The sequence below is a fragment of the Diabrotica undecimpunctata genome, chromosome 7, assembly GCF_040954645.1.
Source record: "Diabrotica undecimpunctata isolate CICGRU chromosome 7, icDiaUnde3, whole genome shotgun sequence".
Taxonomy (NCBI): Eukaryota; Metazoa; Arthropoda; class Insecta; order Coleoptera; family Chrysomelidae; genus Diabrotica; species Diabrotica undecimpunctata.
The window spans coordinates 24,742,766-24,762,511 of NC_092809.1; the positions used below are offsets into that span (position 1 = coordinate 24,742,766).

The window sequence follows — 19,746 nt, forward strand, 5'->3', positions numbered from 1 at the left end:
TTTTTGAGAAGCGAAATTTTTTGGAGGGGAGAAAACAAAGTCTCTCTGGGGTGGTTTATACACATATGTCACTGTGCAGGCTCCTATTTCGACAGTCAGAATTTCAATGTCGTTGTAGCATGTTTTTTCAGCTGATGTTACATCAATATCTCTTCTCACGAAGATGGCGCTTCCATGTTTTGCACTTGGATGTTCAATGATAAGCTGCATTCCCTCAACGCTAGGTCTATGTGCTGATATGTCACGGTGAATCTCTTGTATACATAATATATCACACTTGTGCATTTTACACAGTTCAGACAAAATTTCCTGTTTGTTACAAGTAATACCCTCAATGTTTATGGTCATCATTGTTAGTGTAGGCTCTGAGAAGAGCCGTTGATTCTCGTTACTTTGTTCGGATCCAGTGGTGGAAGGATTGGCCGCCCAAGGGGCGTTTCCAGGGAGCTATAGTGACATTTTGTTCTTATAATATCACTTGTGTGGAGGCTCCTTCCGTGCTCCCCTTAGGGATATTTTGACCAAGATTAATACAGAATGTGGTTAATATGTACTTACTAGGTATACATGTTTAAAGCCATTAAATATCTGGGTAAAAACCCGTTAAAAGTTGTAGGTTAAATTAAAATTTTGGAGCGGCGTATCATTTTCCACGTCAGTACAGAGTAGTTCTTTGAAATGTTCAACCTATCTACTTTGTAATGCGTCACTAGTACTAATTATATGTCCATTTTTGTTTCTTATAAATCGGTAGTCATGGTTTAAATTCCTTTCTTGTGCTATTTATGATCTTATAGAACTTTCTAGTTTAATTGCGTTTCTTTAATAATTCATGTTTTAGCATCTGGTTTTAAAAAGTTCAACTAATCGTTGCTTGGAGTTGGTTCTTCTATATATATATATATATATATATATATATATATATATATATATATATATATATATATATATATATATATGTACACAGAGTTAATAACTGACACAGTAATAAAAATCGAGTATTTATTTAAATCGACAAGAAATAAATAGTATGTATTAACAATATATTAAATAATATGTGTTTTCTTAATTCTGTTATTCTACATATAAAAATTGGTAAATTGATAGCAGATGCTTCTTCAAAAGTTTACGGCAGTAATTTGAGTATTTTCAATGGCAAATTTTTCATGCTTCACTTTAATCTGTTATGAAAAATTGAGATATTAAATTAAGTATTCCGAGAATTATAATTATAACATGTATAATTATTGCTGGAATAGACAAAGCTCCCTCTTGTTTAAGTGATGCCATTTTTAATAAACTAGGCATCACGAATATGTAAATTAGACCGCTTAGAGCACCAGTGTACCTAAAACATAAGATATATACTTTTTTTTCTAACAAAATCTAGAAGATAGAGCTCACGATTATATCTAAAATATTATCTTTCCTTTTCTAATTAGACCTTAAAGCTGAATAATTCCCAAATAAACAGGAATTCATATTTAATCGTTTTGTAAAATTTGTGGATTAAATTTGTAAAATAACCAAATAAGAATTGAACATGTCTCATAATACAACTACTTGGGAACTAGAATTAATGAGTTGTGGGACAATACTGAAGAGATTAAATGTCGAATTGGAAAGGCAAAAAGTGCATTCTTGACTATGAGTTTCGTGTTCAAGAGCCATGACCTACAGTGCTCCTGTACGAAGTAGAAACGTGGACATTGAAGGCGGAAACTCTATCAAAACTTCAGGCTTTTGATCTATGGTCATACAGAAGGATTCTGAAGATACCATGGACAGACAAAGTTACCAATGAAGAAGTACTGCGGAGAATGAACACAACTGCGGATTTGGTCAACATCGTACAACAAGAGCCGTAAGCTGCAATACTTTGGACATATAATGAGAAATCAAGGCAGATACGAGCTACTTCAATGCATTTTGCAAGGTAAAATTGAAGGAAAAAGGACAGGCAGCCTAAGAAGAAAAAAAATTGTGGTATCTTTGATTAGTAATTACAACAAAATCTACGCAGGAAATTTAAATTGTATGTAAATTATATTTGATCTAATTCCAATTATTGCCAATTACTCTTTTAAAAGTGTATTTACATTATAGTCTAGGGAAATTAGTTTTTCTCGGAACATTGCAATATCCAGGTATTTGATGAGTTTTCCATTAATATATACCTATCAGTTTTCTGCTGACATTTCGTCATGGTTTTTTAATTATTAACAGTTTAGTACGAAAACCGCGATTTTTTCGCTTACCATTGAAAAGATATTTACTTACACTTACATATAAATATTTGTTCTCTTAAAAGATAGAAAAACCTTAAAATGGCGTATTATAATTTTTTTAAAATTAATTTGTTGTTCAAACAACAGTAAAATAAGGTAAACTCATTAATTGTTTACTTATAATTTTTGTAAAAATATTTTGAGCTAAAATTTTGTGCGTTTGTTAAGCACTACAAGTATTCCATTTCAGAGCAATCACAAAAGTGTAAGTTAATTTTTACAAAAGATATAAACAATTAATGAAGGTCTTATTTTGGAACCACCTTCAGTCAAGAAATACAAGCACGGATTGTTAGCGGTAATAAGTGCTTTTATGCATACAAAGACTTAATAAAAAGTAAGTTACTGAATCGTGAGTCTAAGCTTAGAATCTACAAAACAGTACTTAGACCAGTGGTCACATATGGATGTGAAACGTGGACCCTCTCAACCACTGATGAAAATCAACTGAGAATATTTGAGCGCAAATTATTAAGGAAGATATTTGGACCAACCCAATGCAGCGATGGTTCGTGGAGAATTAAAATGAACCACGAGCTGGATGAACTAATGCAGAGCGCAGATATTGTTAGATTTGTAAAGTCACAAAGATTAAACTGGCTTGGTCACCTAGAAAGAATGCCAGATAATTGAGCTGTAAAAGTAGTCCAGGGATGGAAGCCCCAAGGAAACAGAACAAGAGGAAGGCCCCGTTTAAGATGGATAGACGACGTAGAGAGGGATCTTAAAACCATGAACATCAGGTAGTGGCGAAGGAAAGTATCCGACGGGGCAGAATGGAAGAACATTGTTAAGCAGGCCAAGACTCACAAAGGGTTGTAGCGCCATTAGAAGAAGAAGATTTTGGATCCACAACTTAATTTAAAAAAATTTAAAAATTTAACAATTTACTAATGTTTGTATTTTGAGAACGATTTCCGAAGTGGAAATTGAAACGTCAATAAACTTACTTTAACCTTTAATTGTGGCTTATACCCATGTAAATAATAAAATCAAGCTGTATAACTTTTTTAATTTGCTTAAAATTTCCAGACATACTGTGTAAAATTACACACAGAGATTGGAAATTTTACGCATCAACAAAAAAAAATTGATAATTTTAGAATAGGTATTTACAGTTTGACTACAGTCCATCTAATTTACTTACCGTTGCACGTCATTATCATTGACAGAGATCGAAGTTGACATAGTTGCCAGAGTATAAGAAATCCTGAATCCATTATTATATTATCCTATCTATAACTGTTCAAAATAATGAATCGAAGAAGCTACCATCTCTTTACAAAGATTATTTAAATTCTTACGTGACATTTTTGAAATAAAACACACTAATTTTGTTCTAAAAAGAACAGATTTTATTAAATAGGTAAAAATATAAAACAAGAGGTATTCACTTTAAAATTTAAAATAATCAACTACAAAAAGTGTCAACACCGCAACTGTCAAATAAGTGTTACCAATTTATGCCAAAATATCACCTTCGTTCGATTACAGTTACAGTGTGTTCCGAACAAATGTTCTTCATAAAAACGCTTTATAATGCATTTATACAAATTAAATTATACATATTATTGTGTATTTCTTTAAGTTAACATTAATAGGAATCTTTAAATATTATTTCTACGCGTATATAATAAAATATATCTAGTGGCTGTAACGCCAGTGTACTCGGCAAAGTGATTCTAAAAAAGAACACACCTACCGCCTAAATATTTCGTGTTGGTATCATGTGACCTCACGGGCTATGACGCGGATGACGTGCAGCGGTATGTAAATTAGATGAAATATATATGTGTGTTATATATGTTTAGGATTAATTTTCTTTAGTTAAATATATTAATTTAAATAGGTTTACAACTATTTTGAATAAACAACAATTAAAACGGTTTTACTTAAATATGTACCTATAATTCCCCCAACTTCCCTTAATAGATAATTAACATATTAAATATGAAACTTTTAATGGAATTTTTTTGCTATATTTACCTTATTAGTGTGCCAATTCGGGGCATAAAACATGCAAATAAAATGCATATGAACACAATACTGAAATTGATTATAATAGTTTTGATATAAGAGAATTCTTTATTTCGTTCTTTACCAAAAATCATGCTTATAGCTGTCAATATATCTGCTCTTAACATATAAGTAACAAACGGATAGACTGTAAATAGTTGGAAGAAAAGTAGAATTCGAGCGATTAAAGCCATTACATCCTTCTTGGAAAAATTGTTTAAGAGATTCTGAAAAAGAAAGAAAAATCTGAAAAATCTTCATGTTATATTGCGAGTTTCAAATTTAAATCCCTTGTCAAAATTATAATTCTGTGGTGTTTGGGAGACATATGATAACTCCAAAATGCATGTTTTTCAGTAGGGCAATTTTAAAATTCGAGAAGGTTTCTTAAATCGAACGCAACAAAATAAATAACCAAATATATTTCAATAAATACTTTATTAAGTGCTATAACAGATGTAACAAACGAAATATGTTTTAACATTTCTGTTTTTGATATAATGGCACATATCATATTTGTATCAAAAATATAGAGATTTAAAAAGTATTTTAATGGAGATAACGGTCAAAGAGGAGAGAACCTAAAATATTATTGGTCAATTTCTTTGTATTGGGAAACAGAGCTGTGGAAATAATATATGACTTTACTTGTGTACCAAATTAAAATTTACGCGTCGAAATTTTCATCACTGTTGCTTGTAGGTATATTGTGTGGTACTGGTTTGAGTTTGTTTAAGCGAATGGTAAAATCCATGATAGATTGGATCTATAAAGGGTAGTATATCGAGAATATCTTTATATTTCAAATAGTCTATGGGTAGAAGATCATTAAAAGCTGGAAGTATCTGAATATTAGACATGGAAGTTGACCTGCCTCTTCTTAGCATGGACATTTAATGAAACGGTTTATTGGGATCTAATGTGTATTTGAAGCCTATATCACTATCTTTTTTGTAACGTAGCCAAAATACGCTGTTCCAAACAAAAGAATTTCTATCTTTATCAACATTTCTTTTTATAAAATGCGTTGTTAGAAGTTTGGAAAATCCGAAAAAGTCAGTTTGTTTCATAAATTTTACGTCAAAACGAGGGCTCGTCATTTTAATTACTGATACCCAGTCCTGTAGAACTAAAATTGTGGCGTTTCTTTTTTTCACAAATCTTTCTATGTATCACATTTTAAATGAGTATGACCAGGAACTTATGATGAATTTCTTTTAGAGTTTTCTTTTCTTCAAGTGCTTTTAAAAACATAATCGGTAATATATTATTTCGGTTTTGGACTGGACTAATGTTATATATATATATATATATATATATATATATATATATATATATATATATATAATGTTATATGTTTTATATTATAATTATAATATAAAAATTTATTAACATTAAGGAAAAATAAATAAAATAAAAAATATATGATGACTACAAACGAATTGATCGAGAGTAGTGAATCGTGAAGAACCGCTCTTTTGTGGCCCTACTTTTGACGACGCCATCTTGTGGCGCTAGTTCCGTAGCGGTACTCGTGACGACGCTATCTTATGACGCTAGTTCCGTAACGCTCCCTTAGCAGTTCACTAGAGAGAAAAAAGTAATATAACGCGAGTATAGAAGCTTCGCTTAAAAAAATGTTAATTTAGGCAGTGTTAAATTAATTGATTATATATTCCATAGACGTACTTGCAAAATCTACAAAACATGCAATCGGTGGGCTCATTCAAAATATTCCCGATACAAAATGTAAGTTTTAATACAAAAAATACTTGCATCTTCTATATTAAAAATATGCCCGACACAAAATATGATTTTGATATAAAAAAATACTTACATCTTCTATACAAGATTTTGCCAAAGGAAAAGTCGTATAAAATACAACACCAAGAAATAGATATGTGAAACATACCAGACCAAAGGCAATTGAAAGATCTCTGCCCTAAAAATATATCTCATTAATTAGAAAGAACAAAAAATATAAATCGCACATTATATGAAAACTTGCTATTAAACTAAGTGCAGTGTATTGCTGATGCATAGTCAGTAGTAACAAATAATTTACAAATAATCTAAAACTTAGTACTTTTTAAATTAAACATGTTATTTGAAATTGTATCTAATATAAAAAAGTACTCATTTTAGTTACTAATTTTTATGTGTATGTCAATTATATTTATACACTGTAATAAAATGTTCCTGTATTACGGGTTGCATAATTAATATGGAGAAATTTACTATTAATCGAAAAAGGGATTTTTAATAAATACATATACATATAAATATATATTTTTAATAAATATGTGCTATAATTTCACTATTTGGGAAATTTGAGTGATTCATCGTTTAAAAGCGCAGAAATGCGGAAAGACGTATGAAAATCCAGTGACGTACACTCACTTTTATTTTAACGTTAATTATATTATATTTTTCAAATATTAATGTTCGAAATAGGCCACAATATATTTATTTACAAGTTTTTACTGACGTTTCGATCTCTATATCCAAAGACCACTTTCAAAGATATAAATGATAGTTATATTAATTTATTTTATTTGTTTATTATTATTATTTTTATAATCTTATATTATTTATTTTCTTTTTTTTTCTATCTTTAAAAACGGAATAGAGATCGAAACGTCAGTGTATTAAACATGTAAATAGATATATTGTGGCTTATTTCCAACCATCTCCCTAAAAATACAGAATGCCACAAACAAAAAGCTATAGAAAAATAAATATATCTGTCATTTGTATGTTTGAAAACGGTCTCTTTATAGAGATCGAAACCTCCGTAAATTAAACATTTGAATAAATATATTGTGGCTTATTCCCAACCTTATTTCTAAAAATACAGAACGACAAGCAAAAAGCCATAGAAAATAACTATTACTATTATTTGTATAATTGAAAACGGTCTCTGGATATAGAGATCGAAACGTCAGTAAATAAACATACGAATAAATATTTTGTGGCTCATTCGCTACATTCCCCTAAAAATACAGAATGCCACAAACAAAATGCTATAAAAAACAAGTAATTTTGCAGAAAGCTTACTGATACCACCCGGCTGTCGCGGAAGTTACGCTAAAACGTCTTTTGACGTGACCCGTCCTTAAAGAGTTACACAATGAAATTTTTTTAAAACAAATTTTAAGACAGTTTCCACACCACCCCAGAAGTATGTCTTGTGGCGCGTTACTTTTTTTAAATGGGTGTTCGCCAAGAGCCATATTGTCTTATTAAATAAAATGAACAAAATACTTAAACAGTATAAAACAAAGCAAAATAAAATCCTATAAAACAAAATAAAATTCTATAAAAACAAAATAAAAATAATGTTTGATGTAACAAAACATTGTACTATTCTATTTAAACACAAACACTATACACACTTACTATGTTCTTCTCGTTTTTTTTGTTTTTGTTTTTTTATGCTGATGTTCTTATTAAACTATTAGAACATATTATTCGCTGTCTAAATCTGAAGATGCAGTGCTGCTATCGCTGTCATTATCTTCACCACCTGGTGTAATTATATCGGCTCTAGTAAAACTTCGATATGAGTTTCAAGTTCCCACATACGATGTTCTTCTTTAATTATGTGGCCTATACATTTAGCTCATCGTTTCGAGCTCTTGAGAAATATTTTTCAGTGTTGGAATTTCGCTCCGAAAATAAAATGAATGAATTTTTCGACGTATTATTTGTCTCGTCATCCAAAACAATGCTTTTTCTACCTCTAGTTTTACATTTTTCTTGCTTTTTATTTTCCGATGTATTTTTAGGTACACGATAAATACAGCTAACGGATACTTTTGGTAAACTGCTACAAATGTCGACCGCTTGGCTAACATTCAATGCCGTTTTTCTGTCGACAATTCCTTCATAAACGTTTCGTATCATTACCTTCTCTTCGGACGTTAACATTTTCCGTCTCTTTGCGGCTTTTCATTTTTGGAATCAACATCAGAATTTTGCTGTCTTCTCTTGGAACAACTCGATTTTTCGTCCAACTCCAATAAAACTCAAACCAAATAATCACAGAATAGAACTAAAAAATTACTATAAAACGACAAACTATAACACTCATATTATCAATAACACGTTTTATCAATAACACAAACTTATCGCATAAAATATATTCACAAAATGCAACCTATGCACTACGCTCAGAAACGCCAATGTAAATGAACTATTGATGATGAGCACTTGCTCGGCAAAAACCAGTTTTTACGGCTTTCTGTGGGTTGGAATTAAAACGGAGTTCCGTCGCTAATTCCAAAGTTGCCAAACGATTGAAAAATAATGTTTTAAAATATCGATTTTTATTTTATAAATTTAAATATGTAACGAAACGGAACATATAAATAAAATTTATTCAATTATAATTTTGTGCTTAATTTTTAATATTAAAAAAATCATGTTTTTTGGTATTTTTATGACGGTAATAATCGCTGCGTGGAAGAATACAGGTTTTGTATGACCATAATTACTACTTGTGAACAAGAATTGGCTACACTGTACAACAACTCCTGGTCAATTTTTCTATAGAGAAGCACAAATAAATATACTACTTATATATTGCGTAATTTCTTATGAGAAAACGCAAATTGCAATTGAGAAAACGGGTAGTTTTCGAGGGCCGCTGTGTACATTTAAATTTGAGGATATTCAGCGTTTAAACCATGAATCACTCTCCCAAATAGTGAAATTATAGCATAGTATCTTGTACTAATATTTTATTTTAAACTTTAGTTTAATTTTGTTGGCAACGAATATTTAGAAAAAATAGCTCTGACGTCCTTTCCAAATCTGAAAACCTTTCCAAATATTTTTAATTTGTGTGTATTTATCACATACGTTGGTAATATTAAGAAGTTGGAAATATTGTTTCTTTATTATTGTTTAAAGAACCAGCGATTTTACTCCCTAAAAGACTAAATACATTCGTTTTCTCGTAGTTTAAGTAGTTAATAGTAATTATATTACAATAACAATAAAGAATGTTATATAATTTAAACTACGAAAAAATGAATATATTTAGTCCTTTACAGGATAAAATCACTGGCAGCGAAAAAAGAATAAAACATTAATTTAAATATTTTTTAACTTCGTAAACAAATTCAATGATTTATTGATTTGTCTTAAAATAACTCTGATAAAAACAACAACAAAATACCATGAAATACAGTTAAAAATAATTAAAGTTTATATCAAACATAACCTTAAAATATGAACATTCATAGTAAATATCTTAATAATTTTGACATTCTTACCTCACAAATTCACGAACAATAAATAGTCCATAGTCCATATTTATTCTTCAAACAATTACAAAAACCAATATTTCCAATTTCTTATGGGATAAATACACACAAATTAGAAATGTTTGGAAATGTTTTTTAAGCCCCTGCCCACTGTGAAGTCAGACTTTGGTAGTCCATTGCGTTTGATTGATATTAGTTTTATAGATTCGTTTAGATTTTATAAAAAAGTGTAATATTAAGCATTATTTTTTAACTTTGAATACAATTTTGTTATTTTGCCAACAAAGTTAAACCTGTTAGTATTTTTCTCAAAACTTGAATCTTAGGGCTACTTAAAGTAATGTCAGATTTTTAGTAAAAATTTGAATAATTATTAATTATTTGTTATACAAAATACTTACATTATGGTTTTGGTGTTTATTTTGCTTCATGATAGAAATTATAATATTATGAATAAAATAACTCATTCCCAACATTCCGCTAAGAACACAAAATGTTGGTTTTACAGAAAATTCTACAGTCCAATCGCTTATATTTATACCCCACTGGAAAGATTTAACTGACACGAAAATGAACAAATAACCCACACTTAAAGTTCCTAAAAATTAAAAACATATAGTTAATTAATTCACTCACTACTTAAAATAAATTTTAACAATACACTACAATAAAATATATTTTATATGGAATATAATATATATATATATATATATATATATATATATATATATATATATATATATATATATATATATATATATATATATATATATACACAACGCAAAAGTCTAGGGATATTTTTATAAATAGACGTATTTTGTTTATCTGTAATCAACTTAAAAAAAGTAATACAAAATTTGTAGTTTAAATTGTTGTTTAATATGTCAAAAACCATAAATTGCAAAAAAAAACAGAAAATTGGAGCAAAAAAATATATTAAAAATCACCCATGTTTCACATACCACCATAAAATGTCAAAAATACGAAAAAATATAAACTTAAAATAAAGTATGGCCACCACGTTGGTTTATCATAGCTATACATCTACTTTTCGTGCTCCGAATCACATTGTTAATGTCTGCTTGAGGTAGTTGTGTCCATTGTTCTCTCAGAAGCTCTTTTAATGGAAACTCATTGTAGATATTGCTCATATGTGGAGTAATTCTTCGTTGAAGCATGTCCCATACATGCTCAATGGGATTCAAGTCCGGTGATTGTGCTGGCCACGGCAATACATCAATACCCTCGTTATCCAACCAGTTTGTTACAATATGCGCAACATATGGTCGAGCATTATCATGCATAAAGTAAAAATTTTCTCCAACAGCTGCAGCAAACGGGCGCACAACAGGTTCAAGAATAGTGTCCAAATATTGCTAACTTGTGAGAAAGCCACGTGGGAAAATGAGGTAAGTTCTTCCATCAATCATCATTCCACCCCATACCATTAATGTACCACCTCTGTATGCATACACTTCTTAAAGATGTCGTAATCGTTCTCCATATCCGGGTCGTCTCCAAACTCTTGTCCGACGAGAATCTGGATGAAATCCATATCTAGACTCGTCACTAAACAAAACTGTGGCCCAGTCATTGTCAGTCCAATTCTGAAACTCTTGACACCAGGTTAATCTTGCAGCGCGATTGCCTCTAGATAGAGGTGGACATCTCAGTGGTCGCCGACTACGAAGATTGGCTTCATGGAGACGATTCCTCACAGTACTGCTGCTAATTGTTACATTATGTGCAAGCTGTAATTCATTAACCAGCTCAGGTGCTGTGATTGTTGGCTGCCTTCTGGCATTTAAAATTAAATATCGGTCTTGAGCGACGGTTGTAGAGCGACCACGTCCTGGATGTTGCTCGGCTGGACTCCTAGTGTCTCTAAACCGACGCCACAAACGACTTACGACGCTTTGGGAGACACCCAGCTGGTCAGCAACTTGAGTTTGTCGCATACCAGCTTGAAGGAGGCCCACGGCTCTATTCATCTCTTCCAACGTTAAATGTTGTCGTTTCATGGTAAAAAGACAATACCTTTAACTCACCTATTAAGCAAGAATGGTATAAAGTGACTAAAATTAAAAATAAAGAAAACATAAAAATGTCGATTTTTTTGTCCCTTATAAAAAACATTCTACAACACGTATTGCTATTAGTTTTACAATTTTTTTTGATAAGAAGTGAGTATCTGTATCAACAATTATAGTACAAGCAAATTTATATGGTCATGAACTTTCTGTCATTGGTATTGTCAAATTATTAAAATATCCTTAGACTTTTGCGTTGTGTATATATATATATATATATTTATATATATATATATATATATATATATATATATATATATATATATATATATATTAATATGATATTGTAAATAATTAGCTAATTAAAACAAATTTTCTTTAATGAATTTTATTACGAATATGTGAATAAATTTATTAACGACGCCAATTTTATAATTCATATGTTTTCTTATCTCAGGGTTCCTATTTCAGTTGAAAAAATACCTTTACCTTCAATAGAGTTCACTAAGAAGAGGAGTAAAAGGAATAAATAAATAAAAACTCAAGTTTGTGCACTACAATTAAAATATAATAGTAAAATAAACCTTTTAAAACTGTTTATACAACTAATGAATTCCCTTAGAAATAAATGTTCCCCAAATCATATAGCTTTCACATATAAAATTACAATAGGAAAATTAGTCCAATCTATTGTCTCGTCTCAATAAATAAATTTTTCTCTGCACTTTATGAAAATGATTCACTTTAACCAACTCTCTATCGAAAAACTCCTTCCCTGGTTCTGCTTATAAAAATAGTCCTGTCGATCAAAAGAACGTCCTGACTCACGTTTCTATCTTCTTTTTGGATTGCCCCTATCTGCTTAACTACGAATGTCTCCGGGAATAATAATTTGCTTGTACTTACAAATTTTGCACCCTTTTCATCCGGCAAATCAGCTTTTAAAACTTACCGACACTACTATTTTCCCAAAATCTATACTTATCTTTTAACGTTTAAAAAACACACACTTATCGATTTGATCTTTCCTCATTTCCCGTCCAACAGCAGATGATCACTTTTTCTTCTCAATCTCTTTCATAATTTTCGTTGACCAATCAACATCCTCGACTCAATTCTCTAAACGCCAACACTTTCCAATTCCCATAATTGTGTACAAAAATATGAGACAAAGACTTTCTACTTTCTACTAATACCCTTAAGGACTTGTTTAGTGGTAACCGAAATTAATCCTTGAAAAAATGCAGGTAGATTTGATATTTCAATATAACATTTTATTTAGTTAAACTAATCTTAAATACCTATCCTAATTTGAAATGTCCGAAATTTACCGTAAATCTAAATATGATATAACTATAAAATGATATAACATATATTATATAAACAGTTGTGGGATATCCGAAAACTGCATATAGCACGCATAATTAGTGCGACAAGAACAGTATGAGGTTGTTCTGCTAACAGGGAGACCAAATAATATAGTACGAAATTAGTTATGACACATGAGCTTTAACACCCATTAGTTCCTTTAAACTTAAGCTGAATTCTAGTTTTGTCAAAGTGACATTCAGTTTTGATAACGGAAACGTCAAATATACGTTTTTTTTTTCATTAGTAATAATTCTGGTTTTATTCACAAAAAACAGAATAAAGAAATTATCAAGTTAGGAAAATGGTAAATGGCATTATTCTTAGTAGTGCCGCTGGTTGTGTCAAGAATTGTAGAAAATGCACGGATAGTGATGAAGATAAAAATCAACCAGCTCGTGCAATTAATGAAGAACGGGAACAGCGTGAAACTGCGTTATATAGTCTAGCTGAAATCAATTTTTCTTGTAATAGCACCCTAATTTCACGAAAAACTGGTGTTAGTGCCAGAGCTGTACAAAATATTTTAAAAAGAAACAAGTACCATTGCTACAAATTGCAAAAAACTCAGGAAAATTTCCCTGCTTATTATGAACGACGGATGGTGTTTTGTGAGGACATGATGGAACGCACTAATTGTGACGAAGGTTTCATGAAAAAACCTTGATGCTCCCGGTGATTTTATATTTTTTAGCTTCCTTAATACTTCCTTTACCTCTTCTTCCTAAATGTTTATTTCTTCGTTTATCATCACTTCTGGTGTGAAACATTAACACAAAATAATAATATCAAAGTAAGATTTGATTGAATGGGTTAGATAGGGTGACAATGGGGAGATAGATGATATGTGCACCTACTTTTTAGTACTTCCTCTTTAGAAATATTAGCGACCATTTATTTGCAAAGGAAATTTAGTTGATTATTAAAAAAATAGTTTTATTGTTTAATATAAATGTTTAAAATAAATTACACTATAAATAAATCCACTTTTCAAGTTCATAATATAACTTATAATTGGCAGTATTTTTTTAACTATTTCATTTAAAATCCGTAAACTAATTTTCGAAATGTCTTTTCCTTCTTATTTCATTTAAGTTAATAAATTAAATATTTAATAACATAATAGCGAAGCCTTACCTAAACTATTAAATTTTGTAAAAAATGTTGGACTCTTAAAATTCAGTAGAGGGAACAGCAGTACAGCCAAAAATATAGGTACAGTACTATAAAGTTGCCATATTTGATAAAATGGTGAACTATTTGTTGTCGTCTGTACCAAATGAGTTTCATTGGCAAGAAGGAATGGTTTTTTGGGACATAGAACCGAATCTTCTATTATTTGTTTGCTTCCAATATCAGTAATATTATCTAAAATTAAAAGTAATAATTTAAATGTTATATCTAAATGATATTACTGTTATAAATATTAATATTAAACTCACCAGTCTTCCTCTCTCGCTACTAGTAGTTCAGTGTAGTAGTGTCTGAGGGCTCGAGAGACTGAGACCTTGGAAGCCCTGAAGAAGACATTAGAGAGGATGTCGAAAGCTCGGCGCAATGAAAAGCAACGCGGTTCAACCAGGAAGACTGGTGAGTTTAATATCAATTTTTATAATAGTATTAATCTTAGCTCTAGGTTTACATATATATATATATATATATATATATATATATATATATATATATATATATATATATATATATATATATATATATATATACATATATGTATATGTGATGACATTTTATCGGTGTTTATAGGCTGTTTTTCAATAATCTATTCCTGGTGTGCCGTCTGTGACTGCGACAGACAGTATCAAAAGCGGTGCGTGACCGGATGTAGACTTATCTCGTATTGTCGTTTAAAACACTGATGATCTTCCATGAACATATGCGCTACATGTAGCCGTGTGTGTTCCTTTAAATAAAATTTGAATGTGTGGTGGTGTTTTTTGTTGTGTTTATTGAGTCAATATTTTTCCCTATGAACAAGGTGACAGTTCCTTGTTGACAGCGTAGTCGGTTAAAAGATTATTTACATTATGATTTCTCGTTCCAATATAGACTCAACTGAAATAAAGAAAATGCGATAAATTCCTGGAGTGGACAATGGTTCTCTTGGATCTGTTGTCGGTCTTAGAATTTCTTGTACGAATGTTGGTCGACGTTAGAATTAACTCTTTTTGAAGATGTAGATCGCTTCATGTCTCATACCAATCACACCAAGCACAATACTGTTTGAAAAGATAATTTCTTGTCAAGTCAATTATACCGCTGAATATAACCAACCAAATCTGGATGGAAATTTCATGAATGCTATGACTAATATCTATGGAAAAGGGAACAATTAACAATCTAAATGGTGACATATACATTTTGATTTTAAAATAAGATTTCAAACTAATTAAGTTCTAAAGCTAATTCCTTTGGACAACAATTTACCGAAGACAGAAATACTATCACCGCACTGTACGGCCTTTCCAGAATTCAAAGAAAGATATTCATATTCCATTGCAATTGGGCTTCCTAAATACGTTACTAATTATTAAAGAATAGTTTGTAGAATGGTTGTTAGTTCTTAACATTTACACAAGATTTCAATAAATCAGTGTAAATTGTTCGAACCCAGAGTTTAATTTACAATATAAATAAACATATTATATTCCTCTAGCGGAGTTGTTTATAACCAAAGTTTACAAAACCCTACTTACCGTAAACAAAAACCACACAATTATACAAGAAGTTTGACATAAGAATCCAGTACACAATGTCACCTCCCATTAAAACAACAAGGGAAAATATTTTTGAGACGATTTCAGCCCATCGCCCAATTAATAACCTGCACAGATCAGGAACTTCTTTGATTCCATCACCTCCTAAAATAAAAAAATAAAAAATAGCCACAACTTTTTATATATAGTTTGTTTCACGAAAAATGGTTGAGTGCTTAATGGTTACCTGAGTTGATCCTATTGTGTATACAAGAGTCTCTCAATAAACTACCGAAGTACACAGGGTCGCACTTCAGAAAGTTTGTTATTTAATATATTTCATTGGTAGCTGTGTAATACACGATTATAAAAATTTATTAAATTATTTCATATGGTATTTTTAGGTTGTTCAAGTGAATATACTTAATAATTGAACAATTTTTAACATGAAGAAAGTAGTTTTTTTGTTCTACGTGAATAATTGTAGTATATGGATCTAAATTTAGAAAGGTACTTTCCTTTACACTTTTTACAGGCTTAGGACTGTCAGCAAAAAACTGGCGTGTTTAAAAGTTTTTGCTCTTCCTAATCGGATATCGTTAAAAATGTACAGTAATAATAGTTCTATTTACAGTATATACATACAAACGAATACATGAGCATCCACGTTTTTGGCACGCAGTCTGGGAGTATGGGATAAATTTCGTCCGAACCCGGTAATTTATATGGCTCAAATAAGTTTATTCTTTTGTCCCACACCAGCTTTCTCTAGACCCATAAGTTATGTTCTCCAGTGCATCTACTGCATTTTTTTTTGTCTAGTTGTATCAGTTTTGTTTTAGGTTCAGTAAAGTGCAACCTCAAAAATCCAGACTTTATACCATTCTTCCATTGAATTCTTTTGGAGTGGGGGAATACACTTATCTTAGAATCCGTGAAGAGAACTTTCTGCAACCTAGATTTATTTAATGTGTTCTATCTTCTAGCAATACCCTCTCCACGATTCTCTTTTCGCCCTCCCAGTTCCTTATTATATTTAGCGAGAGCTTTGCTGTCTTCCGACTGAGTTCGGAAGGATTTGGGACACGTTCAACTCACCTGTCCCCAAGGTCAGATATTCTCAGATAGTCTCTTTCGACTTTTATACTATTCGAGACCGAACAAAAACATGTTTTGTTTAACACATAGGCGTACTCTAGACGATAAAATATATTATCGTCACAATATTATATATATATATATATATATATATATATATATATATATATATATATATATATATATATATATATATTATATGTAAATATATTGTTCTAGCATAAGCGCCTAATACTAAACATCAATTCTGGAACATAAACCACAAAAGATTTAAATTACTCACCATGTTTTTCAAAAATTTTAAGTAGAACGTATGCTGTATATAGGCATACCGCCACCACAAATAAATTGATAAGAATACCAGGAAATAAACCAGTTTTTTCCATTCCCCAAGCCATAGCCAGAAGTGATGTTCCAACTGTAGTATTCCATATTGCAAATCTAAAAGACTATAAATAATTATAAAGGAAATCATCAAATATGGATTTTATGAATGTAGTATATTATTATTTGCCTTTTGATCTTGCAATAACAGTAAACGTAAATCCAAGATTACACGTCCTTTTTATCTTTTTTTTTCAAGTATGACATCACAAATGTTTTTACTCACAACTAAACATGCCACTCACATTACAATTTATAATTCTTTGGAATCACACTTGTGATTATACTATTTATATATATATATATATATATATATATATATATATATATATATATATATATATTGTTAAGCTATGTAAAATTGAAAATAATATTGGTTTGCTTTTAATATATTTCAAAGTACAAAATATAATAATTCAACTAATAAACTATAAAAGATATTTCGAAGAAATGAAAGTCCATTATCCTGGATTACCTGTAGTAAACAAAATTTAAAGATAAGCATAAATAATTTTCTTTGTAAAATATATTCGAGTGACGTGAGTGAGCTTAGTGAAATCGTGAACAATGTGAGCGGGTTTTCCAAATAGACTTGTACGTCGAAGGCCTCCAACTTATTAATGGAAGTTATTCTTAACGTCTAAGTGAGAGCGCCCACCAAACTGGCATGGCAAGTGGCAAGTAGCAAGTAGCACGCGTCTAGCATGTTACTTAAAATGTAACCAATGCAAACCAATGATTAGAATAAATGACGTCACTGTCATTTTGGTGTGCGCTGAATCATTCGTTTTCATTGGTGTCATTTTAAGTAACATACTAGACGCGTCCTACTTGCTACTTGCCACTTGCCATGCCAGTTTGGTGGGCGCTTTCCCTAACTTTTAATTGAAAACTACCGAGCTATATCTAAAATTTCAGTTTTTGCTAAATCTTTTGAAGGGATTGTAGCTGCAAAACTTGGTCCATTATTGAATCCTACTTTAATGCCCAACCAACATGGTTTTATTCCAGCACGTTCTACTCTACCAATCTTTTAGTTTTACAAGAATTTTTGTTGGATGCTCTTGAAGTGTATGACCAGGTTGATGCAATTTACACCGACTTTTCGAAGGCATTCGATTTTTCATGGAAGATTATTAGGCTGGATAGAGAGCTATCTCACAGATAGAACTCAAGTTGTAAAAATTAACCAATTTTTGTCATCTAATAGCAATTTAACCTTTGGTGTTTTACAGGGTGGACATTTATCTCCTCTGCTTTTTAATTATTTTGTAAGTGATATAAAAAATTGTTTTTATCGTAGTAATATTCTTCTCTATGCTGATGATCTAAAAATTTATAGTCATAAAAAATTCCAATTACTGTAGTTTATTACAAACTGATTTAAGTAGTTTATTGGATTGTTGTAATTTAAATGTTTTGAATTTGAACATAAACAAATGTAAGGTAATGCGACGTAATGCGGAATAAGTATAAAGAAAAGAAAGTTGGAATACTTGGGTCACGTTGTGAGACATAATAAATATAGAGTACTACAGCTGATCGTTCAAGGGAAAATAGACAGCAGAAGGGGTCCAGGGAAGAGAAGACACTCGTGGCTCCAAAACTTGCGGCAATGGTTCGGATTGTCATCTGCTGAACTATTCAGATCTGCCGTAAACAAAGTCAGAATAGCCATGTTGATTGCCAACGTTCGGAACGGACAGCAGAAGGGGTCCAGGGAGGAGAAGACACTCGTGGCTCCAAAATTTGCGGCAATGGTTCGGATTGTCATCTGCTGAACTATTCAGATCTGTCGTAAACTAAGTCAGAATAGCCATGTTGATTGCCAACGTTCGGAACGGACAAGGCACATGAAGAAGTAGTAGGTAATGCGATTTTTTAAAACAAACATCCGATTTCATTTGAATACCATATTGGACCGAATATTTTAGAGGTAATCACAACATTTAAGGATCTTGGGGTGATTTTTGACCCTAGAGTAAGCTTCAGGGACCACTTTTCTTACGTTTCTAAAAGATTCATGAAACTTTTAGGTTTCATGAAACGTAGCCTCTCTGAATTTGATATTTATTATCTCAAAAATATTTACTGTTCCCTTATTAGATCGGTTTTGGAATATGGTAGCAATATTTGGTCTCCTCATTATAAATGCTACAAAGATCTATTAGAAAGAGTACAGAAAAAGTTCTTAAGATTTATTGCTTGTAAATTAAGAATACCTGTAAATGAAATTGAACACATTGTTTTGCAATCTTTACTTAAATTGCCTACTCTTGAAGAAAGGCGAATATTGCTAGACGTAGCATTTATATATAAATTAAAACGAGGAGGCATTGATGCTAGTGCTTTTTTGGAAAAGGTTTACTTCCGTACTCCCTGTAGAGATACCACTAGATCCCAAGACTTATTTTATTTAGAATTCCATAATCGAACTTATACAGTAAATAAACCTTTACAGAGAATGTCTAGAAATGCAAATAAATTTAATAGTAATGATTTTTTTCATTTATCACTAAATACTATTAAGAATAAGATCGAAAATACCTTTTTATGTAATCACATTGTGTTTTAATAGTTT

General features: G+C 30.8%; 1 protein-coding gene across 4 annotated transcripts in view; it reads right to left on the reverse strand.

The window, feature by feature from the left end:
• Positions 1-988: 988 nt before the first annotated feature.
• LOC140445079 (sodium-coupled neutral amino acid transporter 9 homolog) overlaps positions 989-19,746 on the reverse strand; it is a 79,940-nt gene continuing 61,182 nt past the window's right edge. For 2 of the 4 annotated variants that reach the window (XM_072536877.1, XM_072536881.1), the window contains 7 exons: positions 17,065-17,222; positions 15,684-15,848; positions 14,110-14,340; positions 9,976-10,172; positions 6,142-6,246; positions 4,275-4,531; positions 989-1,348 (listed from right to left, as the gene is read on the reverse strand). In XM_072536877.1, coding sequence (XP_072392978.1) covers positions 1,177-1,348; positions 4,275-4,531; positions 6,142-6,246; positions 9,976-10,172; positions 14,110-14,340; positions 15,684-15,848; positions 17,065-17,222 — 1,285 coding nt within the window. In that variant the 3' untranslated portion in view covers positions 989-1,176. Of the gene's footprint in view, positions 1,349-4,274; positions 4,532-6,141; positions 6,247-9,975; positions 10,173-14,109; positions 14,341-15,683; positions 15,849-17,064; positions 17,231-19,746 lie in introns of all 4 variants that reach the window. The other 2 variants (XM_072536879.1, XM_072536880.1) reach the window with 2 other exon arrangements.